General features: G+C 44.6%; 1 protein-coding gene across 1 annotated transcript in view; it reads left to right on the top strand.

The window, feature by feature from the left end:
* The window catches only part of rasgrp3 (RAS guanyl releasing protein 3 (calcium and DAG-regulated)), a 69,706-nt gene that overhangs the window by 22,507 nt on the left and 20,067 nt on the right, over positions 1-27,132 (top strand). Inside the window, exons 6-8 of the mRNA XM_084321212.1 lie at positions 7,952-8,125; positions 22,857-22,973; positions 25,549-25,827. Of these exons, the coding sequence (XP_084177338.1) occupies positions 7,952-8,125; positions 22,857-22,973; positions 25,549-25,827 (570 nt within the window). The remainder of the gene's footprint in view (positions 1-7,951; positions 8,126-22,856; positions 22,974-25,548; positions 25,828-27,132) is intronic.

Raw genomic sequence — 27,132 nt, forward strand, 5'->3', positions numbered from 1 at the left:
GCCCAGTAATACAGTCTCAGGTTGGGTAAGCCCAGGCCACCTCTCTCTTTTGTTGACATCAATATTTTTAGTTGTATTCTTGCCATCTTCTTTTGCCAGATACATTTTGATATCAGTTTTTCCAACATCTTAAATGTGGATTGTGTTACTCGTATAGGGATGGATTGAAATAGGAAGAGTAGTCTTGGTAGGATATTCATCCTCACTGTCTCTATCCTGCCAAAAAAGGACAGGGGTAGTAAATCCCATCTATCTAGATCTTTTTTAATTTCTTTAATCAGTTTATCGTGGTTTGAGGAGAATAGTTGTGTAATCTTGGGTGTAATAACAACACCAAGATATCTGAATCCCTGTTTGGATTTTTTAAAAGAGACCAAATCATCTAGTTGGGATGGCCATTCCCCGACTATCATCATGGCTTCGGATTTGTTTATATTAATCTTATATCCTGACACTTTACTGTATTCACTTAGGCTATGTAGAAGTGCGGGGACAGAGGTAGCAGGGTTTTCCAAAAATAATAATATATCGTCTGCGAATAGTGATCATTTGTGTTGATCATTTCCTTCATCATGAATTCCTCGTAATAAGGGATTAGTCCTTATTAGTTCAGCTAGTGGTTCAATGCTGACCGCGAACAAGGAGGGCGAAAGGGCGTCGCCAGAGGCGCGTACCACGCCACAGAGAGAAGAACTCAGAGCAGTGTCCATTTACCCTAACTCTAGATCTGGGGTTTTTGTAAAACGTTTTGATCCATTCAGAAAACGTATCATTAAAGCCCATATGCCTGAGTGTCTGATTTAAGAAGGTCCAATCGACCCTATCAAATGCCTTTTGAGAAGCATTGACGGGGTGTCCCCTCTGGCTGCGATTGACTGTAGGTTCAAGCCTTCAAGGCTCTTCTTCTAACATTATCAGTTCCCTGCCTGTTGTTAATGAAACCCGTTTGGTCTGGTTTTATAAGTTAACTAATGTGTTTTGTATTCTATTTGCTACAGTATAATTGAGGTTAGTACCTTTAAATCCACACAGAGAAGGCTGATTGGACGATATGACATACATTGGGTTGGGTCTTTGTTGTCTTTATGGATTATTACACTTATCACTGCATCCAGCCATGACCTCGGTGGGTCCCCTTTGTCCAGAGCATAGTTGTAGACCCTGCATAGCACTGGGGTTAGCTCATTTACAAATATCTTATAGTACTCTCCTGGGAAGCCGTCTACTCCTGGGGATTTGTTATTTTTAAGTTTGAGTATACTCTCTCTTATTTCTTCTTCTCTAATTGGAAATGTCATCATATCTGCTTCGTCTACTGTTAATCTAGGCAGGTTGATTGAGCTAAAAAAGGATTCGATCTTCTCTTCCTTGTCTTGTTCATCTTCCTTTTTATATAGCCTCTCATAGTATTTAGCAAACTCCTCTGTGATATCTTTAGGTTGGGTTAGCATCTGGTCTCTGATTGGGCATTTTATCTTGTGTACTACTCTATTGGATTGTATTTTACTGAAATGCTAACAGGCGGCTTGCTCTGTTTCCCATTTCGTAGTATGTCCTATTTACAAATCTCAGTGCTCCCTCCGCCTTATATGTTAGCAGATCATCCAATTTCTTTCTATTTTCTTTTAGTAAGCCCAGAGTTTCCACATTTTTGGATTGTTGATGTTCTATCTCTAGTCTCTTAATTTCCTTCTCCAGTTCATTTTGTTGGGCTAGTCTTTGTTTTTTTAATCTTGAGGAAATAGCAATAATATTGCCCCTCATCACTGCTTTAGCCCCCTCCCAAAGAACAGAAGGGGAGACAGTTTCATTGTCATTGAAGGTGAGATATTCCTTCCAGCCTTTACCTATTTCCTTTTGTATTGCTTCATTATTTAATAGTGAGACATTCATTTGCCAGTATTTAAACTGTTTACTTGGTCCTATCTTTATTTTCAAGGTGACAGGGGCATGTTCTGAGATAGTAATTGGTTCTATGTTGCATGTATTAGCTCTGTATAGGTCTGTTCTTGAAATCAAAAACATCCAGTCTAGAGTAACTGCCGTGTACCTGTGACATGAACGTATATTCCTTCTCCCTGGGGTGTGCACAGCGCCAAATATCCATCAGTCCCAGTTCCTTAAATTTTTGGACCGAGGACCTGTTCCAGCTGGGAGTCTATCTATATTATTTCTCAAGACACAGTTAAAGTCTCCCCCTATCAAGATAGTACCCTCCGCTTTATCCGCTACTATGGATGCTATTTTCTTGAAGAAATCTGCATTGTCTTCATTTGGGGCATATATGTTGAGCATTGTTCTTTTGGTACCCCCAATAGACCCCACAACCATCACATATCTACCCTCCTCATCCTTAATAGTTTTTTCATGGTTGTAATAGACTGATTTATGGAACAGTATGGCTACTCACCTTTTTCTCCCATTTTTATAAGAAGCACTATATACCTGATCCACCCAGCCTCAAATGTTATTTTTCTGACAAATGTGTTTCTTGGATCATTGCTATAGAGCAGTGTAGTTTTTTAAGTTGACTAAGTTTTTTTTTTTCTTTACTGGGCTGCTCAAACCCTTGACATTATAAGTAATACAGTTTAGATCATCCATATGGCATTATCTTCCATTTATTAGCATATATCATTCTCTTTCTTATCCAAAGGTATGTACATTCAAGTAAAGCAGGTGTATATTTAAGTGGCGGTGGCCCAATGTTTCTCTCAAGGTATATCAAATTAAACAGGTAGAACACATAACATGGAACAAAATAGGTAAGTAAATAAAGTAAAATACACTTCCACATACCCAACTGGTTTTTTCTTATAACGTGTGTTTTTTTGTTGTACTTGTTTATCACTTTAAACCAGTTCCGTTGTATCTTGGGCGGAGGGTGGTGATGGTCCTCTGTGGGACTCACACACACAATGTCGGCGCCGCTGTTGTCCAGGTCCTGGAGCTGTCGCTGCCCTAATGCGAGTACAATCTTGCCCGTACCTGGGTTCCGTTCGGTCCATTATATTAATTTCTTTGTCATCCTAACGTCAGTTTTTTTTACCTTAAGTATAGTACAACTCGCCGTGTGTTGAAATCATTCCATCTCAGGTCCTCCGAAGAGTGCCGTCACATCTCTGCTTGACAGTCCCTCTGGGGTTCCACCTCTCCTCTCCCCTGTGCTGTTCCATTCGCTGTGGGACATCTATTTTTCCATCCGCTCTCGTTCATCTACTCGCACTCGGATATCAAACTTCTGAAGCGTCTGAGCAGCCTCCGTCAGAGTAGTGTACATCTTTACCCCCGAGTCCGTGAAGATCTTTAGCTGTGCCGGGTACATGCATCTGGCCTTAATGTTCTTCTGCCTCAGCTGCTTAATTACGACACATACCTGTGTCCTCTTCCTCTGTAGTTCCTGGGAGTAGTCATGGTCAGAGTATATCTGCTTTCCCTCATACATGACCTGTTTCTGACTCCATGCTTGTTTTATGATAATTTCCTTCACAGAGTAGTCCACAAACTTTACCACTAGAGATCTCGGGGCGGCAGCTGGGTCTCTTTGTTTTGTTGCTAGAGCTCTATGGGCTCTCTCTATCTGCAATTCAATCTCAGGCATCGATGGTATGGTTGCTCTAAACATTTCCTTCAGAAATGCCTTCACGTCTCCTCCCTTGCTTCCCTCTGGTATCTGGTATATTATCATATTATTTCGTCTTGACCTATTTTGTAGGTCTTCACATCTAGCCATCAGTTCCATGTCTTTATGCAGCAGGTATTTAATTGCCCTCCTGTACCCCCCGCCCTTGTCCTCCACATCGTTAATACGTTGCTCCGTTTCATCTGTTCTCTTCTCAAGGTCTTTAATTTTACCTTTCATCTCTTGCATCGCTAGTTCCAGCTTCGTCAGTGACGCTCTAGTCTGACGGTGTCCTTCCTTGTTTTCATCTCTCAATTTCCCCATCTCCGCCAGTATCATTTTAGCATCCGAGCTAATTTCAGCTTCATCTGGGCTAGCTTCAGCTACTTTTCTCCCGGGGAATTGAGATTTTTGTCTCCATTTTCCTCCTCTACCACTCGCGCCGTCTTGTTGAGATATACTCGTGGGTCTGCCGGGCGATGACATGTCGAGTTTGTGCACTTTTGCCGAGTTTTAGTTAGTTACGTTAGTTAATTGTTTGTTAAATTGACGGAGCCCATCTGTACCGGTGCTGTCTAGCACATGACGTCACCGGAGGTCTTCTTCGCAACTGAACATTTTAAAAGATTAAAGATAGAACTGATAGCGGATCTATTTGAGGCACAGGGGCGCGTCCTCCCGTCATCACTCCGAGACAGCAGAAGACAGGGAGACAGGGGGCGACGCAGAGAGGGTCGTATCCTCCCGGTCATCACGGGACATCCAACACTCCGGTCATCACTACGAGACAGCCGGAGATAGGGAGACAGGGGGGCACGCAGAGAGGGTCGCATCCTGGGTGGGTGTCATCACGGGACATCCAGCACTCCGGTCATCACTCCGGGACAGCCACTCACAGGGAGACAGGGAGACGGGACAGGCGTTAGACTGCTCGCGTGATTGTGATGGGCGAACATAGCAATAGATACAAGTGGTAGGCATATATGTGAATAGAATAGATATATGAAGTAAGCATATTATGTGAATAGAATAGAACAGTTCGTTTTGAGGAGTTGTTTCCTTGTAGGTGAGTGACACTGCTGGCTTGATGAAACTGACCGCGCAGCATGTCAGAGACAGAGAGTACGGATAGGAGAGGCTTTCTGTACGTTTCGAGGAGTTGTTTCCTTGTAGGTAAGTGACACTGCTGGCTTGATGAAACTGACCGCGCAGCATGTCAGAGATAGAGAGTACGGATATGAGAGGCTTTCTGTACGTTTTGAGGGGTTGTTTCCTTGTAGGTGAGTGACACTGCTGGCTTGTTGAAACTGACCGTGCAGCATGTCAGAGATAGAGAGTACGGATATGAGAGGCTTTCTGTACGTTTTGAGGGGTTGTTTCCTTGTAGGTGAGTGACACTGCTGGCTTGTTGAAACTGACCGTGCAGCATGTCAGAGATAGAGAGTAGCGATATGAGAGGTTTTCTGTACATTTTGAGGAGTTGTTTCCTTGTAGGTGAATGACACTGCTGGCTTGATTAAATTGACCGTGCAGCATGTCAGAGATAGAGAGTAGCGATATGAGAGGTTTTCTGTACATTTTGAGGAGTTGTTTCCTTGTAGGTGAATGACACTGCTGGCTTGATTAAATTGACCGTGCAGCATGTCAGAGATAGAGAGTACGGATATGAGAGGCTTTCTGTACGTTTTGAGGAGTTGTTTCCTTGTAGGTGAGTGACACTGGCTCTGTGGCCGGCGGATTTCTTTTTAACCCTAGGAATCGATAGAAGCCCCGCATTTTGTGAGCGCAGAGCACGAGCGGGCGAGTATCGAGAGATGAGATCGGATAGATAGAGCGGTGCAAGCCCATTTAAAATGTTGTAGGTGAGGAGTAGCACTTTAAAGTCAGATCGGGCTTGAATAGGAAGCCAGTGTAGGGCGGACAAAACTGGTGTGATGTGATAACATTTTCTAGTTTTAGTTAGTATCCGTGCAGCCGCATTTTGCACGAGTTGACGATTTTTGATGCTTGAATTAGGTAGGCCTGAAAAAAGTGCATTACAGTAGTCAAGACGTGATGAGACAAAAGCATGAATTAGGGTTTCAGCATCAGCCAGAGTTAAAATGGGGCGAATTTTTGCGATATTACGAAGATGGAAGAAGGCAATTTTGGTGAAATTCTTTATATGTGCATTAAATGAGAGGGAGGAATAAAAAATGACTCAGAGGTTTTTTATGGTGGAGCTCTGGGATACATGACAAGTATCAAAGTTGAGGGAGATGTCCTGAAACAGGCCTTTGTGGTTTGGGGGGCCAACAATTAACATCTCAGTTTTATCTGCATTAAGGAGTAGAACGTTTTGCGACATCCACTTTTTGACGGCAAGCAGGCAAGCCTCAAGATTTTGTAATTGGGAGGAATCATTTGGCTTAATAGGTATATATAATTGGGTGTCATCAGCGTAAAAAAAAAATATGCCAAATTTGCGTATGATATTGCAGAGGGGTAGCATGTAAATCGAAAATAGCAAAGGGCCCAGGACAGAGCCTTGTGGGACACCGCATTGCACTGGGAGGGTCGCAGATGTTAAATTATTATAGACCACGCAGTGTGTTCTATCAGTTAAATAAGATTTAAACCAAGCAAGTGCGTGACCCCGAATGCCAACATGATTCTCAAGCCGACCTAGAAGAATCGAATGATCGATAGTATCAAAGGCTGCACTGAGATCAAGCAATAAGAGCACAGAAGTCAAGAGAGAGCAGTAAGTAATTTGTGACTTTGGTAACCGCCGTTTCGAGAATCAACTCCTTGAAGGAAGGCAGTGTTTGAACCTTTGGGGTTCATTGGGGTTCAGTGGTTGAATATGGGATTGAGTGTTAATATGTGGAGAGAGACGTAGAATGTGTCGTGAGAAGCTGTACACCTGTTGGAGAGCATTGATCTGTGTCTGGCTCTGTGACCTGTCTGTTGTTTAGTCAGGGTGGTGATTCTGTCAGCCAGGACATGAAAGTCATGTGGTCAGGTTTCTTTTTTTTTTTTTTTTTTACCTGTGACAGGTGGGAAAGATATGACCAGATGGGTTGTTGGTTGGTTCACGCTACAACCTATGGACACTCTTGTAATACTGTTGTCATGGTTTTTGCCTTATTTCACCTTTCTGTGAGGGACAGCTGTCTATTTTTGCTTTATTTCACCTCTCTGTGAGGGATAGCTGTCAATCCCTGTTCCCTGTGGTTAATTGCCTCATGGGTCGGCAGGTGTGTGGGCTTGATTGCACCTGATGCAGTCCAGCTGTGCCTATGGCCATGTGGAGTCTATTTAAGTTTGGAGATCGCAGTGTCAACTGCTTTTTCATTTCCTAGTGTTGGTTGTCCTTTTGGTCACGCTCATTATATTGAAGTGTAGTCTGATCTCTGATTCAGAATTGAGCTTTATGGTAGTCATTCTTATTTTAGGCTACTCACGTGATTCTACACATAAACTCCCTTAGTGGAGGTTTATTGTTTTACTTTTTCAAATATAAACTCCTTTATTAGGAGGTATCCTTGTGGCTTATTTACTTTTATACTATACCTCTTTATTGAGAGTAGTCCTGTTTTTTGGGACTTGATTTATTTTCTTAATTACTCACTTTGAGATTTCCACCTGTAAAGGTTGTTTTCTGTTGTTTAATTTTCCCCCTCCTAAAATATCTGCGTAAGCAGTCTAGTGGTTGTCCGTGTCACGGATAACTTTAAGAGTCCCTGTTATCTGCTCATGACCCACACACACACACACACAGCCCTCACAACTGTATGGCACTTTGGATAAAAGTCTAGTTATTGTAATCCAGTTACATGTAATCTGTTACTACGAGGGGCATAATGATACACACTTTTTCAGATTCTATTAAAATGTTCGATTTCAGGGTCATGATTGATTTTCAATTCTTCATGGTAAACTGTATTCATAAAACAAGCTCTAACTATATATTATACGTACCAGTATATACAGTACATGCTACATAATTTGGTTTGGCTCAGAAAAATAGACATTTGCTCTGTGTGTGCGTGTGCGTGTGCGTGTGTGTGTGTGTGTGTGTGTGTGCATAGCGTACCCCCCCTTCCACTCTACACTGATAGAATGCAGGCAGATGCCTAGTTTAGATAAACAGGAGAGAAATTAGATACCTAGCGAAGAGAACGAGAGAAGGAGCATCATCAATACAGTTCGATACATTTCGATACACTGTGTTGAATGTACTTTTTTTTCTTCTTTGAATTTTCAATTCTATATTGAGATTGTTACAGCCCATAGTTACTGCCCAACCCTGATATTGTACTTTGTACTCCTTTCTCTTGCACCCAGTTCACAGACTACCAGAGCTATGTGATCCATGGCTGTCTGGTGGAAAACCCCACACTGGAGCGCTCCATCGCTCTGTTCAATGGAGTGTCGCAGTGGGTCCAGCTCATGGTGCTCAGCAAGCTGACACCTCAGCACCGTGCCGGGGTCATCACCAAATACATCAACGTGGCCCAGGTGAGAGGCAAGATTTGTTTTAGAGGTTGATTGGCTGTGACCTTAGGACAATGGTTCTCAACTTGGGGTGAGGGGACCCCCTGGGGTCTTAGATCCAAGGGGTTAGGGGTTAGTTAGCCCAATGAGAGATAAGTACCTATTCTGATCATAGGTTTCTCCACGGTTGGGGGCGGAGCTAGGCGATCATGGAGTAGACGTGTTTCACGTGAGCTCCCTTCTATCGTGCGAAATATACTTTTCTCCCCATTAGTCTTTATTTTATTTTTATTTGTTATTTGTCTGCTTGTTGAGTCGTCGAGTTTCAACTACTGTCGTCGACTTTTTTCAACTTTCTGCGATGTCGGTGGTGGAGAACAGATCCATGAGCGCCCCAGCCGGCAAACTGCCACCGGGCCTGGCCTCGCCGTCGCCCGGTATCAGTGAGATAAGCGAAGCTGTACTCTCGGTCATGACCAAACTCCATGCAGACTTTGAGACACGCTTCGCTGAAACACAAAGAAAAGTGCAGGCGGAATTTTTTGATAACCTTCATCGAGAGATGTCAGAGGAAATTAGGTTGGCGGTCGACCCGTTGAAAGATAAGATGGAGTCGCTGCACGTTGTCTCCTCGGCTAATGCTAACGAACTAGCCACGCTAACGACAGAGGTCTCACTACAAGGCGAGAGGATGGCGGGTCTGGAGACCTCCCTGCTGGCTAGGCAGGCTGAAGTTGCCAAACTACAGTCGGTAATTGTGGAAATGCAGTCCCGGGAGAGACGCTACAACATCAGGATTGTTGGTGTACCGGAGTGCAACGAGGGAGGCCGTGCCGGAATTGCTGCAGGAAATACTGGGGAAAGATGTCCTCCCCACCCCTCCCGTATGTGAATCGGCCTACAGAGCGGGCAAAACCAGTCCTGGAGTGAACAAAGAGCCGAGGCCCATCATTTCAAGCTGAACAGGCTTCAGCAGAGGGAACTCATCATGCGGTCGGCCCGTGCCAGAAGGGGTAAACTAAGTCTAGGCGATCACAAAGTGGCCATTTTCGAAGACTTTACGCCAGAGGTTCAAGCACAGAGAGGCGAATACAAAGTGGTCATGTCCAGGCTATGGAAACTAGGCCTGAGGCCTACGCTATTCGCTCCCGCGAAATTATCTGTGCTGGGTAAGGACGATGATCGGCGTTCATTTTGGTCGTTGGCTAAAGCGAAGGAATATCTCGGGGGGATAGCCGAGACTGTAGCTTGATATCTATGTCGGGTGAGTGACTTGGCGATGTGGGCCTGAATACATTGATGGGGCGGACTACTCACAAATGCTTGTTGTCATGCCCAGACATGCTAACTGTCCACTGCCCATCCAAACTAGCGGGGCATCCCAATGACTTCTTTTACTTGCTAATGCTGACCTCATGGTCGTACGTGTGTGTCGCCTCTATGAAAGCTAGCGAGCTAGCTGAACAATGTACAAAACAGATTCTAGCGTGCTAGCCGGATTCATCACTAGCTTACGCGCTAGCCTCGGGCTAGCTAGCAGGCTGTGTCTATCGCCCGCGCAGAGACATTCGAGACCCGTTAATGTTTACGTATTTTGGTTGTTGTTGCTGTTTAAGTGACATCGGTTTGCACAATTCAACGGTGATCGGGTCCTTAACTGACTTCTTGTATGCTTTTATTTTTATATCCAGGCTGTTTTGAGCTTTGGGCTCCAGTGGTGGAAGGTCGGTTGAATATATATATACAATATATGATAACAGGTTGTGTCAGGTATAGCTTATTACTATCCCCGGGTTAATGAAGGTGTTTAATTATATTCCTACATAGGTTATGTCATTCCAGCCGTTGTGCCTGATCAGAGGGGCTGTTACATGTGTGCACTTTGACCATAACCCTTTTTTCCCTTTCTTCTTATTGTCGCTGTTTAAATGACATCTGTTTGCGCAATTTAACTGTGATCCGATCCTGCCTTAGACTATCTGCTGGTATGCTTTAATTTAATTTTGTCTTGAATTTTCCTTTACCCATTTATGCTATAACATTGCGACATTAATACGCAGACTCGGAAGTAGATGGTTACAGGGTTGATGTTGAGTTATTATATAATAATGGCTATTTTTTCCATTATAGTTGTCTCATGTTAGGGCCAAGGCTCACGGTGGTTTTTGACCGATATCTTTATTGAATTTAATTTTTATTTTTATTTGTGTTTATTGGACTAGTGGGGGTTTAATCAGGGGTTTATCTAGAGGGGGGTCGGAGTGGAGAGCGTCTTATTGGATCCATGACTCCAGTGGGAAATGATAGGAAGATGACCATCCTTAGTGGATGGGGCATAGGAAGGGGATTGGAGAGTGGGTATAGGAGGGTTAATAATAGGATGGGTGGGTTAGGGTTTAGAGTAGAAGGAGGGGGGGTTGTAACTGGGGTGGTATTTTTCTGTGTTTTATGTACTGTTGTCTTATATGTGTGTAATTGTTCCTCCTCTGAACTCCTGGGATTGACCGTCTGGGCCCGCCTGGATCAGCGCCTCTGTACTCAGCCTGGCTGCACTGGTATGTTCTCTACGCATTTAGACAAACTCGACCATGGCTAAATTGAATATTTTAATTTGGAACGCAGGGGGTCTTAACGCCCCACACAAGCGTGCCAGTGTCCTTTGGTTATTGAAGAGAAGAAATATTGACATTGCTCTCCTTAGTGAGACGCATTTATTGGTGGGTGATGTGTCAAGGCTAGCAAATCGACAATATCACGTTATCTCCTCATCCTCAGCCGATGATAAGACGAAAGGAGTCGTCATAGTTACAAGACGTAACCTTGATATCAAAGTCCTGGATGTGTGGTCGGACACGGAGGGAAGGATTACTATAGCAAAAGTTGAGTTATCTCATAGGAAGATGGCAATAATAGCATTGTATGCCCCTAACACATTTGATTCAGCGTTCTATAATACAATCATGAAGAATATGTTGAAACTTACTGGATACGCTCTCATTGTGGGTGGCGATTTTAATGCGTGCTGGGATGCGGAGATGGATAGGTCCGGGTCCTCTGAAACAAGCGACCAAAAACGGTCCTCTAAGGCCCTCAGGATGTGGGCCCAGGACACGGGGCTCGCAGACCTATGGCGCTTATCCAATCCCACCCTCAAGGATTACTCTCACCTGTCAGCCAGACACAAAACCTTCTCTCGAATAGACTATGCATTCGCGTCCCCTAATATGTTTGATAGTTTCGACGTCTCATTGGTTCCCCTGGCTCTCTCGGACCACAAGGGGATTTTCCTTGTGGCAACCTTTGGCAGGCTCTCCACGAGAGCTCCCAGGTGGCGTTTTAACTCAACCTTATTAAAGAACGATGATTTCTGTTCTGAGTTCAGGAGTAAACTAGCTGAATTCTTGCAGATCAATGTTGGCACGGTCGAAGACCCCAGGGTCCTATGGAACGCATTGAAAGGATTTATCAGGGGTCATGTCACACTTCTCGCCTCCAATTTGCGTAAATCCCGGTCAAAAAAACTAGAAGGACTGGAAACATTATATGCAGACCTATACGCATCTTTGCAAACTAACTATAGTGAACGACTAAACACACAACGTAAGATAGTCAAGAAAGAAATAAACTCCATACTTAAACAACAGTCTGAGTTCTTGATACATAGGACAAGGCAAAATTACTACTTTCACGGCTCCAGGCCTAGCCATCTATTGGCAATGAAAATACGCTCGAATGATCATTTCTCGGATATCCCCTCGATCAAGACGCGACAGGGTACAGTCACTACTGATTCGAAAAAGATCAACGACACTTTTAAAGAGTTTTACTCAAGTTTCAAGTTTCTTTAATAGTTGTCATACAGAAGTACAGAATACTTTCATACAAAATGCTTCTTACTGTTACGCTCCAGAGACTGTGCTAGACAAGATAGTATCAAATAACATAGTATAGCATGTAATTTAGAAGAAGAAAATGAGGTCACAGTGTTCGGTATAGACATATGTACAATGTTCTGAGTTACCATATAATATACAATACTATGCAGTGTACTAATGTACAGTACTATATAGTGCAAAGCAGAAATGGGATGAGGTACAATTTAGGTACAATTTACAGTAAGGTGTACGAGTTGTAGTGCAATCCTTCATCAATAAATATAAAGTGTGGGGAGTGGGTGCTACAGTGTGTTTGTTTAAAGTGGGTGTGTGCTATAAAGTGTGTGGAGTGGGTGCTACAGTGTGTTTGTTTAAAGTGAGTGTGTGCGTGTGGATGTGTGTGCTATGTGGTTGTTGTTGTGTAGTGTTCATTGTTCGTTTAGCAGCCTGATGGCCTGGGGATAGAAGCTTCTTCTGAGTCTTTCTGTGCTCGCCTTGAGACTCCGGTATCGTTTGCCTGACCGCAGCAGTTCAAAGAGGCAGTTGTTCGGGTGACTGGAGTCTTTAATGATTCTCTTAGCCTTGCCCTTGCAACGCTTGTTGTAAATGTTCTGGAGGGTGGGGAGCCCCCCTCCAATTGTGCGTTCGGCTGAACGTGTCACTCTTTGTAGTCTGCTTCGGTCTTGTGCAGTGCTATTCCCAAACCAGGAGGTGATGTTGCCGGTCAAGATGCTCTCTATTGTACATGAGTAGAAGTTCTTAAGGATCTTCTGACTGACTTGGAACTTCCTTAGGCGCCTGAGGAAGTAGAGGCGTTGTCGTGCCTTCTTCACAACACTGTCAATGTGTGTGGTCCATGTCAAGTCCTCGGATATGTAGGCTCCGAGGTACTTAAAGCTGTTGACTCTCTCAACCGGTGCCCCGTCGATGCTGAGGGGGCTGTAGTCCTTGACCCCCGACCTCCTGAAGTCCACAATCATCTCCTTTGTTTTGCTGACGTTCAGGGAGAGGCTGTTTTCCTGGCACCATCCCGCCAGGACCTTGACCTCTTCCAGGTAGGCCCTCTCGTCGTTGGCAGAGATCAGGCCCACCACCACTGTGTCGTCAGCAAATTTGATGATTGTATTGCTACTCCGCTGAGCCACACAGTCGTGTGTGTACAGGGAGTAGAGGAGGGGACTCAGAACACAGCCCTGGGGGGCCCCTATGTTGAGGGTGATGGATGAGGAGGTGCAGTTGCCTGCTCTCACCACCTGGGGTCTGCCAGTCAGGAAGTCCAAGACCCACTGGCAGAGGTCATAGTTCAAGCCCAGGTCCCTGAGCTTGGCTATGAGTATGGAGGGGACTATGGTATTGAATGCCGAGCTGTAGTCGATGAATAGCATTCTCACATAGTTCCCCTGCCTCTTGTCCAGGTGTGATGCTGCTGTGTGCAGCACATGGGCTATGGCGTCCTCCGTGGACCTGTTGGGGCGGTATGCAAATTGCAGGGGGTCCATGTTGATGGGGAGGGAGGAGCAGATGTAGCCCTTTACTAGCTTCTCAAAGCACTTCATGGCTATGGAGGTGAGAGCTACAGGGCGGTAGTCGTTGAGGCAAGCAGGCTTGGATTTTTTGGGTACAGGGATAATAGTGGACTTCTTCAGGCAGGTGGGGATGACAGCCTGTTCTAAGGACAGGTTAAATAAGTCAGTGAATACTGGGGCCAGTTGGTCGGCACAGACTTTTAGGACGCGGCCGGGGATGCCGTCCGGACCTGCTGCCTTCCTGATATTCACTTTTTTAAAGGTCCGCCTCACCTCATGCTCTGTTACCCTGAACACTGCGCCTCCATCAGCAGCCGACCCCCCCCCCCCCCCCCATTGCCGTGGCTTGTGAGCTGGTGTTGTTATTACCAGCATCAAACCTCGCATAGAAGGTATTGAGGTCATTTGCTAAGGAGATGTCACTGTTCAGTTTGAGGGAGGCGCCTTTGTAGTCTGTCATCGTCATCTGTCATACTCACAGTTATATAGCTCAGAGGTTAATCTCGACGACTCTAAATTTGAATCGTTCATTGGCGGGCTTGAGATACCCCACATTTCTGAGGAAGAGGCTAAGGAACTGGGGAAACCGATCACTCTTATGGAACTAAGGGAGACGATTGCTGAAATGCAGAGGGGTAAGGCACCAGGCTGGGATGGTATTCCACCCGAGGTGTATTTAGCTTTCTGGGACCAACTGGGTCCATTGATGCTCGATATGATCAATTACGCTATCGAACAAGGGGAGTTCTCAAGAGATGTCAACATGGCGTTGATTTCTTTACTTCTCAAGAAGGACAAAGATCCCAATGATTGTGGTAGCTATAGGCCCTTGAGTCTTCTCTGGGCCGATTTAAAAGTGTTTGCCAAGGTGCTGGCCCGCCGCCTGCAGAGATTTATGACGGTATTGGTACACTGCGATCAAACTGGTTTTATCCCGGGGCGCCTGGCTGCAGATAATCTTAGGAGGCTGTTGCATGTAGTCGATAACAGTAAAGACAATACAGCTCCGTCCACAGTTCTGTCTTTGGATGCCATGAAGGTGTTTGACAGACTAGAATGGTCATACCTGTGGAAGGTACTTGAGGTCATGGGTCTTGGAAAGAATTTTATTCATATGATTAAAGTCCTGTATGCCTCGCCGTCGGCAATGATACTGACAGGCAAAAACTGTTCCACACTTTTCCCAGTCTCCAGATCTTCTAGACAGGGTTGTCCTCTGAGCCCAGGACTATTCGCGCTTTCCCTCGAACCATTGGCCCAATTTATTAGGCAATCGGAGGACATCGTCCCCATAATGATCAATAATACACCACACAAAATTGCTCTCTATGCGGATGACCTACTGATTTTTATGGATGACCCTTCCCGGTCGGCCACAAAATTATTGGGAATAATCGACGACTTTGGTAAATTGTAAGGCTTTAAGATTAACTGGAACAAATCAGCCTGCCTACCTCTTAATGAGCTGGCCAAGGCGGTGTGACTACCAGCTGATATCCCCATAGTGGAACATTTTAAATACTTAGGCATAGAGATATTCCCCACGCTGAGTCAAACTACTAAGTACAACTTCACGGGTACTTATGATAAAATACGCCAGGATCTAGACAGATGGTCGTCCCTTCCTAACTCCTTACAAGCCCGAGCTTCCATAATCAAAATGAACGTCCTGCCTAGGATACATTTTGTTAGCTCAATGCTCCCCCTGCCCCCTCCAATAGACCACTGGCGCAAGGTACAATCGATGGTATCTAAGTTTATCTGGAATAACAAACGCCCGAGAATCAAAAGAGCTACTACTCAACGTAGGAAACAAGATGGGGGCCTCGCAATCCCTGATTTTAAGCTTTATTTCTGGTCCTTTTCACTGAGACCTCTGATGTGCTGGCTAGACCCTGTAGATGCTGTATCTTGGCGCTCCTTAGAAGCGGCAGCAGTCTCACCGCTAAGATTGCAGGATGTGGTGTACTCCACTGTCCCTATTTCGAAATGCCGACTGAGGTATGGACCGATCATAACTCACGTGATCCAGACGTGGCGTAATGTACAGAAGTCGTGTGGGGTTAAATGCCCATGGCACCTGGACTCTCCAATTTTTAATAACCAGCAATTACTTGTTGGGCACAAGCCGGTTAATATTCCTCAATGGCAAAGGAGGGGGGTTCATACTCTGGAGGATATTTATGATAAGAACGGCCTCCGTGCGTTACAGGACTTAAGAGAATTTTATGATCTTTCCGGCGAGTCCTTCTTTCTTTACCTTCAACTAAGGTCAGCGCTGAGGGCGCATGGCGTGCCGTGGGCTCAAGCTTTGCAACCACACCCCTTCCTCAGGCTCATAGTGGACAGGACGACCTCCAGAGGGTTTGTCTCAGACTTTTATACGCTCTTAATTCAGTCCACGTATAAAAATTTATCATTGGATACAATCTGGCGTGTGGATATCCCGGAGTTGGACCCCGAGTTTGACTGGGATGATGTTTGGGCAAATGTGGCATTGTCTTCCCGCAACCCCAATCACCAGCAAATAAATTTTAATTATATTCATAGGACCTATCTTACACCTAGGAAGCTATTTGCTATGGGACTGATAACCGACTCTCGGTGCACTTTGTGCTCTCAAAAGGCCACTGGCACTTATATGCATATGTATTGGGATTGCCCACCAGTGGCCCGCTTCTGGAGGTCAATAGCGGACAAACTTTCTGATCTGTGTGGCTTAACTATCCCATTCACAGCTGTTACGCTACTCCTGAACGATATAACAACACTACCCGCGTCCGTACAACTGAAAAGGGTTGTCCTAGCGGGCGTCACAGCCGCGAAGAAGCTAATAGCAATGAGATGGAAGGAGCCGGAGAAGCTCACAGTGATTAACTGGTCCCTAACACTGTTGGATGTGATTTATCTTGAGATATCCACGGCGCGGGTGATTGGGGTGGGGCAGGCTGGGATTGACCTATGGTTCGCAGCAGCTGAGAAGGTCAGGACCGCCGTGTGCGGCTGAGCGGGGTTGGGGTGCTTGTTCGGGGGAGTCTGGCGGTCTCGTGGGAGGGGGAGGAGGAAATGTCTTGTCTGTCTTGTCTTTTGTGATGTCTTGAATTTAACTAGGGATTTTATTGGGGGGCAGCTATTTAGCTAGTTCTTCGCTATTTGGTCATCTATTAGATAGTACCCCTGGAAATTTGAATTTTGAATTTAAAATTTAAAAAGGTTGAACTCTGTTTTCTTTTCTTTTTGTCTTTATAATTTATAAATTGTTATATTCTGTATTATTATTGTTTTTGTTATTTTCCTGTGAAGTTCTGTGTATTGTGATTGTGATTAATGTGTTGTCTTGTTTCATGTAAGTAATAATAAAAAAAAATTGATAAAAAAAAAAGGTTTCTCCTTAAATTCTTAAATAATAGCGCTGCCCGAGGCTGGGCATGATACAGTCAACATATAGCAAGAGAGAGAGCGAGAGAGAGCTCCCGTTCTACAGTCAATATACAGTGTACAGAGAGAGAGAGACACATTGGAAAGAAATTGAAATGCTATTTGGCCCTAAACAGAGAGTACACAGTGGCAGAATACCTGAGCACTGTGACTGAAGATCCTTGACTAGGTACAGACTCAGCGAGCACAGCCTAGCCATCGAGAAAGGCCGCCATAGGCAGACTGTGTGTGTTAGAAAGAGAGAGAGAGAGAGAGCATGTGTGTTTGTCGTGTGTGTGTGTGTTAGAGAGAGAGCATGTATGAGAGATCCAAAAGGACAAAGATCAACACTTAAATCCAAAGAGAGAGAGGGGAGCTCCAGTAGCTCACCACGTACCGCAAGCGCTATTTCAGCGCCGGGGACAACCGTGCTCGTCACGGATCTGGGGTTTAGCGAGTTCGAATCCCGGACTGCAGCCGTGCCTTTCCCAGAGTGTCTTCCCCCCCATCTGAACCCTTTCAGCCTGTTTCTGTCGGTCAACCTTGACCAGAATAAATGCGATAAACGTATAAAAGAGCCAGGGGAATGGCCAAAGTTTTAAAAAAATAAATCCAAAGAGAGAGAGAGAGAGAGACACATTGGAAAGAAATTGAAATGCTATTTGGCCCTAAACAGAGAGTACACAGTGGCAGAATACCTGAGCACTGTGACTGAAGATCCTTGACTAGGTACAGACTCAGCGAGCACAGCCTAGCCATCGAGAAAGGCCGCCATAGGCAGACTGTGTGTGTTAGAAAGAGAGAGAGAGAGAGAGAGCATGTGTGTTTGTCGTGTGTGTGTGTGTGTGTTAGAGAGAGAGCATGTATGAGAGATCCAAAAGGACAAAGATCAACACTTTAATCCAAAGAGAAGAGGGTCTATACCAGAGAAAACAAAGCAGCAAGGAGCCAATGGCCGACATCAGCTAAATAGGCTAGCCAGGTACTGTGACACCAGGCCACACACAGCTTTGGCCAACGGCCCAACGCTACCCAAGCTACACAAACGACCAAGACATTCACACACAGCACATGTCGTATCTCCAAATGTTGTGAAGTAACATATGTTTTGCCTGGAAAAAAACATCGTTATTAACAAAACATTCGGGAGGTGAAGGAAGGAAGAGTGGGGTAATGTCATTACATTTTCATTCATCTTACCTGCACCAAGGAACGCAGGGCGAAAGGCAGCAACACAGGTCTCCACGTTGACGAAAGGCCTCTCGCTGGCGGGACAAAAAGAAGCTATGCTATGGCCGGAGCCTTGTCATGGTGCAGGCCCGACTACATCTTCTGTCAAGGATGATGTCGTAGTCAGAGTGCCAGAACCCCCTGCTATTCTCACGGCTAATGTCAATGGTCGTAGCACAAGCTAACAGCTAACTCTAGGCTAACTGATAGCATCAAACTAACATGCGCAGCCGGCAGCTAACGTCGTAGCTAAACAGCTAACTGGCTAACAGTTAGCTCAACCCGGCTATCGCTAACCATTAGCTAACGCAGAAGCAAGCTATGCGGCTACCACTGAAACTGTACAACATGAGAAAAGCAATACAGGTGCTGACACCAGGCCACACACCGTTAGCTACTAGTGCTACAACAGCTAGTCGGCCAGTTTGGCTCCAGAGAGAGAGAGAGAGAGAGAGATCCACGGCGGGAATAGAATAGGTTGCATGAACTCACCATAACGCAGTATCAATGGTAAAGTTGGAAGGATACTTTCTTGGCCCACGGTGTAATTTCTTCTGATCCATGCTGCTTTTGAAAAGACATCCACTCGCTCCTCTGAATAGCGCTGAATTAGATACCTGTACCTCGTGGGTCCGAGAAGAGCACGGAAACACTATTCTAAAATCTGTAGAGCAGCAGAGCCGCAGAAACCGGAACACTGCAGTCTGCAGAGCCGCAGAGGCAGGAACAAGTCAGACACATTCTACAAACGTGTCTAATGTGAAATATATAAGCATATAAGCAAAACTAGATTTTAGGTCTGTGATGAAAAAGGGCCTCGCGGGAAGGGGGGCCTTGCAAAAAAAAAATATATATAATTATTATTTTGCGAGGCCCCCCTTCCCGCGAGGCCCTGTGCGACCGCACTGCTCGCACACCCCCTGAGGCGGCCCTGAGCGTGCACCTGGACCTCTCTCTCTCCCAGCCCTTGTGCTAAACTAGGTTAGCGTGCACCTGGACCTCTCTCTTTCCCAGCCCTTGTGCTAAACTAGGTTAGCGTGCACCTGGACCTCTCTTTCTCCCAGCCCTTGTGCTAAACTAGGTTAGCGTGCACCTGGACCTCTCTCTATCCCAGCCCTTGTGCTTATGGTTCTGCTAGTTGAGAAACTCATATTCATCCCTGTCTTTGTGGTAAAGAGTAAACCTGAGAACTTGACTTGAATGAATAGATAAATATGGCAGGTTCTAACTTATGTATAGCTATACTGTCAAATGATGGGGCGACAGTGGCTCGGGAGGTAGAGCAGTCATCTGGCAATCCGGAGATTCCCGGTTCGATTCCCGCTCCTCCCGGGCAGCGTGTCGATGTGTCCTTGAGCAAGACACTTAACCCCTAATTGCTCCCGATGAGCAGGTTGGCACCTTGCATGGTTGCCTCCTCCGTCGGTGTGTGAATGTGTGAGTGAATGTGTGAGTGAATGGGTCAAATGTGAGTAACAAATTGTAAAGCGCTTTGGATAAAAGCGCTATATAAAAAAGCAGCCATTTACCATTTACCAAATCACTTATCTTTTCAATTTTTTTATTAAATTTTTTATGTATTTTATTTGGGAGTACCAACAAGTATATTTCACATAATTTCAATTCATATCAGTTCCCATTTTACAATTTCTTTTACCCCCCCTCCCCATTACACAAAAACAGACAGACAGGAAAAAAAACTATTTCAAAGATATACCACTTCCACTTTCAAACCATCAAACCTTAAGTCAAGGATTCTTTAGGTTGCATTCATCACCATTGTGAACGCAAATGCTTAAGGCTGCATAAGAAACTACAACAATCATCAAGCTAGTTTATCAGGTAAAATTACGTTAAGTCCTCTAACATGGTTCAGGACAGGACCCCAGACGAGTCTTTGGACCCCCCTAAGTGAGTATTTAATCTTCTCTAGATGAATGAATTGCATAAGATCGCTCAGCCATACCGAAGCTTGTGGTGGGTGTTTTGATTTCCATTGTAGTAAGATTCTCCTGCGTGCAAGTAAAGTTGCAAAGGCAATTACATTTGCATGCCTTTTGAGAATCTTAGGGTCCTCTTCAACTGTTATGCCGAATATGGCTGTGAAGGAGTTAGGCTGGAGGTTAATATCAAGGGTCTCTGAGAGAATTCCAAAAATAGAAGACCAGAAATTAAATAGAGATGGACAAAACCAAAACATGTGAGATAAATTGGCCGGGGTGTTATGACATCTATCACAGCTAGCATCTGGAAGGGAATATATCCTCGCCAGTCTAGATTTGGAAAAGTGAGCCCGATGCAACACTTTAAATTGTATTATATTTAATCGTGCACAGGAGGTACTGTTATTTACCCTTTTAGCGCACGGTCCCAAACCTCTTCCTCCATAGTCTCCCCTGCTTTGATTCTATCAGGAGTAACACACTTGAAAGAAGATATGAATCCGTTCACTCTTGAAATAAGTAGCTGAATCAGGGGGAGCTTCAACATATCCTCAAAATCTGGGGTTGAAGACAGATTTGGGAAGTTGGGGTCATGACTTCTAAGACATTTTACCTCATGTTATACCAGGGGCGTCATTTTGGTATGGCAAGGTATGGCACTCGCCATACCTTGGCAAATAAAAATGTAAAAAAAAAAAATTATTACAATTTTTTATGTTGATTTAGAATTCGAATGTCAACATTATGAACTAAGCTTCGAACTATTCGGTACAGCCCTAGCATGTTTTGATATAGTCAATTATCTCACTTTTACTAGGTGACTTTTACTGTGACTAACTGAAATATGCCCCAAAAAAAAGGAAAATGGACATAGGGACGTTTTTTAATCAAAGGGCAGCAGAGACAAGTGATACAGGGACACAGGTAAGGTCTGGCTTAGTGATTATAATAGTGCAGTTCAGCATTCAGTAACCCATACTTTTTGTGAATGTTGTATCTGTAGTATCACACACACCTCAAAACCGTACCTAAGGAAAATTGGCTCAATTGCAAGAAAAGTAATAGACAGTTATGATATTACATTCTGCATAATTCGTATGCAAAATATTGTGGTTCCCTGCTTTAGTCTGTTGACACATTTCTATACTAAAAATTCTTGTGTAGTCCTGTGTCATACCTAAATGTCATATAACTGAATTGTATAGAAACAACTCACCAAAAGTGACTATTGCACAACTGATTTGACAAAAAAAATCCACCAAGGGGGGAAACACCCCCTTCACCCCCCCCCCTTCCTCGCCATACCTTGCCTTTTACTGAAATGACGCCACTGTGTTATACACTTCACCCAAAGCAGCAGTAGCTACAAATGGTATACAATCACAATACTTTCAACTTTCGAGAGAAACTCGTCAAGGGAGCCCTATTAGCCCATTGCTATTTGCTTTAGCCATAAAGCCGTTGTCCATTTTTCTTAAATCAATGCAATTGATACAGGGTATTCACAGGGGAGGAATTGAGCATAGATTATCATTATATGCAGATGATTTATTATTATACGTATCAGACCCTGTTTCGAGTATACCTCACATTATCCATACCCTGAATAGATTTGGCACATTTTCTGGATACAAACTGAACATTAACAAAAGCTAATGCTACCCAGTCAATGATGTGGCTCTTCAGATCCAAGATCATGTTTTGCCATTTAAAATGGCTCGAAATGGCTTTAAATACTTGGGGGTGAATGTCACGAGGAACATGCCGAGTCTTGGGGCAGAAAATGTTGCCCCTTTATTTGGAGGGTTAAATTGGATTTGAAAAGGTGGGAATCACTTCACTTAACTCTAGCGGGAAGAGTTAACTGCCTTAAAATGAACGTGCTTCCAAAATGTCTATCTGTTTCAGTGTATCCCACTTTTTCTTCCAAAGACCTTTTTCAAGTCCATTGACAAAGCTTTCATTTCATATGTATGGAACAATAAGAGCCCTAGAGTACGTATGGAGTTGCTACAGAGACCCAAATTAGAAGGGGGCTTAGCTCTCCCCAATTTATGTTATTACTATTGGGCATCAAATATCCAAACAATTATTCATTGGCTCCAGGCTCCAGATACTGATTGGTGTCAAAGTGAAGCCTCCTCCTGTGTCTCGTCTTCATTGACGGCACTGGTCTTTTCAACACTTCCTCTTTCTGTCTCAAAATTCACAGATAACCCTGTGGTCTCTAGAGATATGGTATCAATTCCATCAGAATTTTGGGTTTAAGCTCCTTTTGGGCCTAAGTCCCATATACAATAACTACAATTTCCCTCCTGCTAGAACAGACTCTGCATTCTCTTTATGGCAAAGGCGTGGCATTTTAAGGTTCAAGGATTTATACATGGATTCTGTACTAGCCAGTTTTGAGGCCTTATCAGGTCAAGCCTGTTTATATATTTTCAAGTGCGTAATTTTTTTTCCCTATTTCTGATCATGTGTGTTTAGGTTTTTAACTCGGTAAGAAATGACAGACAGAAAGACTCACAGTTCCGGCCTGCCTCATGGCAACACTGTGAACATGATGATGATATGATATGATGATATGATATGATATGATGATACAATGGCTTTCATACCTTGTGAATGTGTATACATGTAGTAAAGGTTTTGGACTAAAGCATCTCTATAATGAACCCCTTAAAAGTGTATATGAAGCATCTCTCTCTCTCTCTCTCTCTCTCTCTCTCTCTCTCTCTCTCTCTCTCTCTCTCTCTCCTACCAGAAACTGCTCCAGCTGCAGAACTTCAATACTCTAATGGCTGTGGTGGGGGGCCTGAGCCATAGCTCCATCTCTCGACTGAAGGAGACCCACTCTCACCTTGCCCCCGAGGTCACCAAGGTCAGTTCACACCAGGTCACACACACACACCACCTGGACCAGTAAACAAGTATTAGAAGAGTGTGCTGGTTTATATATATATATATATATTAGGGATGCTCGATATTGGCTTTTTTACCGATACCGATATACCGATATTGTCCAACTCTTAATTTCCGATACCGATATCAACCAATATCACATTTTAATGCCGATATCGGCCGATAATATCGGACATAATTTCTAAAGAAATATAAAAAATAAAATTTAAAAAATTTAAACCGATACCGATATTTTCCGATATCACATTTTAATGCCGATATCGGCCGATAATATCGGTAGGCCGATAATATCGGACATCCCTAATATATATATATATATATATATAGAGAGAGATATAGATAGAGAGATTTCCTTGTCTCTCGAAGTCCGTAACCTGGGCATCACCCTCGACTCCACACTTTAATTTCACTCCCACATCAAATCCGTTACCAAGTCTGCCTTCTACCACCTCAAAAACATCTCCCGTCTCCGACCCTCACTCTCTGTGGCTGAGACCCTGATCCACTCCCGGTTGGACTACTGCAACAGAGTCCTGTTCGGGGTACCCAGCAAAGCCCTGGACAGGCTCCAGTATGTACAGAACTCAGCTGCCAGGGTTCTCACTCACACCAAGCCCTGGCAGCACATCACCCCCACCCTCATCCACCTCCACTGGCTCGCAGTCAAGTTCTGCATCTCCTTCAAACTCCTGCTCCTCACCTACAAGTCCCTCCATGCCCTCGCCCCGATACCTGTCTGATCTCCTCCAAGCACACTCCATCCCGGAACCTACGATCCCCATAGTCCCCTGGGTCTGCTCTCCATTCCTCACACCAGGTTGCGGACTTTCGGTGACAGAGCCTTCAGCGTGGCGTCCCCTACCCTCTGGAACTCTCTCCCCCCTGAAATCCACAACGCCCCAACCCTGGACACCTTCTAAATAGCTCTCAAAACGCACCTTTTCACCAAGGCTTTCCCCATTAGTTAGTTTAGATAAGATTAGGTTTCATTATTCCTTTACCTGCCCTCATCCCCCCCCTTTTTCCCCTATTGCCCCCATTCCCTAGCCCTCTTGACTGTGAAGCGACCTTGGGTTTCCTGAAAGGCGCTATAAAAATTGGATTTATTATTATTATTATTATTATTATTATTATTATTATTATTATTATTATTAGCCATTGTAGAATACCTACACAGCATATATCCTGTACTAACATAGATTTATCAAATAATTCCACCTGGGGCAGTGTAACTAATTCTACATCGGCAGAATGTGTTATTCTTAACACAAAGAAAGTCTTCCAGTGATACAGTATCACTTGTAGAAACCAAAGACAGGAGCATCTCAGACCACATCCTCCCTGCACCCTGGCTCTTAGTGCTACTTTCGTCTTGTTTACATCAGGGTCCCCCATTTTCAATTCATCAGGACATATACGACCTACATGACATACAGATAGACAGTACTCCTACATCTATACATTTATGACATAGCAGATTTGCAAATACAGTACTGTTTGTGGTACAAAAAGAGTCAAGAAAAGGGAGTATATACATTTGACGTAGAAACTGTACATTGGAGGAGGTTCGGTGGGGTTGTGTGGGGGGGGGTTGGGTACATTGGGATATTGACAACCATACTGGGTAATTTACATTAGAGGTGGTTGGGGGGGGGGAGAAACACTGTATAAACAAGCAAAACTGTACATTGGGGGGGGGGACACACACTGTACAAACAAGCTAAATTGTACATTGGAATATTGACAAAACCATACTAGGTAAATTACTGTACATTGGTCATAGGTCATATCCTCCCTGCACCCTGGCTCTTAGTGCTACTTTAGATCCTCTCAGGTCATATCCTCCCTGCACCCTGGCTCTTAGTGCTACTTTAGATCCTCTCAGGTCATATCCTCCCTGCACCCTGGCTCTTAGTGCTACTTTAGATCCTCTCAGGTCACATCCTCCCTGCACCCTGGCTCTTAGTGCTACTTTAGATCCTCTCAGGTCATATCCTCCCTGCACCCTGGCTCTTAGTGCTACTTTAGATCCTCTCAGATCACATCCTCCCTGCACCCTGGCTCTTAGTGCTACTTTAGATCCTCTCAGATCACATCCTCCCTGCACCCTGGCTCTTAGTGCTACTTTAGATCCTCTCAGGTCATATCCTCCCTGCACCCTGGCTCTTAGTGCTACTTTAGATCCTCTCAGGTCACATCCTCCCTGCACCCTGGCTCTTAGTGCTACTTTAGATCCTCTCAGATCACATCCTCCCTACACCCTGGCTCTTAGTGCTACCTTAGATCATCTCAGGTCATATCCTCCCTGCACCCTGGCTCTTAGTGCTACCTTAGATCCTCTCAGGTCATATCCTCCCTACACCCTGGCTCTTAGTGCTACCTTAGATCCTCTCAGGTCATATCCTCCCTACACCCTGGCTCTTAGTGCTACTTTAGATCCTCTCAGGTCACATCCTCCCTGCACCCTGGCACCCTGCTAAACTGCTCATACCCCATCCCATACACACAAACACACACCTCCCTCATTCCCACAGATCTGGAATGAGATGACGGAGCTGGTCTCCTCCAATGGCAACTACTGTGGCTACCGGAAGGCCTTCAACGAGTGCCAGGGGTTCAAGATCCCTATCCTGGGCGTGCACCTTAAAGACCTGATTGCTGTGCATGTGGTCTTCCCTGACTGGGTGGACGACGGTAGAAAAGTGAACCTGGTGAAGATGCAACAGCTCTACATGACCTTCAACGAGCTGGTGTCACTGCAGAGCGCAGCGGCCCAGGTGGAGCCTAACATGGACCTGATATACCTGCTGACGGTAAGTGATTGATTGATTGAATTGATTGATTGAAAACTTTAGATTGCAGAATGGGTACAATACAGTACGGCTCAATACACACAATTGTTAAGGGGATGCAGACCCGAGCGTCTTGTTTACATCAGGGTCCCCCATTTTCAATTCATCATGACATTTATGACATACACGACATACAGATGATATACAGATATATATCATGACATTTATGACATACACAACATACAGATATACAGTACTGTTACATCCAGACATTTATGACATACAAGATATACAAATATACAGTACTGTGAGTGACAGAGGGTTTAGAGCTGTTGTAGGGTCCGAGGGCCCCCAGGGGTCATGTAAGGGGTTCCAGGAGGTCCCTATAGCAAAATTAAGAATAATTTAACCTCTTAAGCATCGGGCGGCACAACAGCGGGCCGCCACGCACTCGTGTTCACGTCACGGCACTTTGCACTCGTCTGCTGGCTACGGGCTACATTTTTCCCCAATCAACTAATACATTGTTGGAAAGTTGAATTTGCCGCCTTTCGATCTTCACCTCACTCAACCTATTGCGTGCTTCGGGTCTCAAGTTACAAGCCGAAATATCCGGTGAGCGTCATTTGAAAAGCCATTCCGACGAGTGACCACGTCCGGTTGTAAACGGTCCTGAACTGACCAGTCACCGCTGATGGCGAAAAATTATTGACCACCATTGTAGCCAAGTGTCTGCTCCGAAAGCGATCCCAGACGAAAGCTGATTGCAACGAGAAGGGGCAGAAGAAGACAAACAAAGTTCTTTGTTTTCACTCGAGAGGCGAAACTAATGGAAGTGGACTGCCATTTTGGATAATCACGCTGAATTGTTACCAGTACACACATTACAAAAACCCTTGTGAAACACTCATTTTCCGTGGGATTTTTATAAACTTTGGACCTGTACTACATAAGACTTCAGGCTATGGAACCGTTATGTTTTCCAGCTCCTACCTCTCAGCTGGAACTTAAAAACAGGCATCTGGCAACCACTAAACAGAAATGTGAGTACACAAAACTTTTACTTCAGTGTGTTCAAACCTCTGTTACTCTATTTCCTTAGCACTCAAAGTGATTGTTACCTTTCAAAATAGACCAAACTCATGCATGCGTGCGCTATAAGTATAAATTATAATAAATAGCAAATGACTTTGGGTATGCAATCGTCAAAAACTAAAATAGCCACATTTTTGCCTGATGCTTAACTCTTTGACTGCCACGCTGTTTTTCCATCTGTACTCCCTGGTGCCAGCGTTTTTTGACCATTTTCACGATGTTTGCAGACCC

The sequence above is a fragment of the Notolepis coatsorum genome, assembly GCF_963971535.1.
Source record: "Notolepis coatsorum genome assembly, chromosome: 9".
NCBI lineage: Eukaryota > Metazoa > Chordata > Actinopteri > Aulopiformes > Paralepididae > Notolepis > Notolepis coatsorum.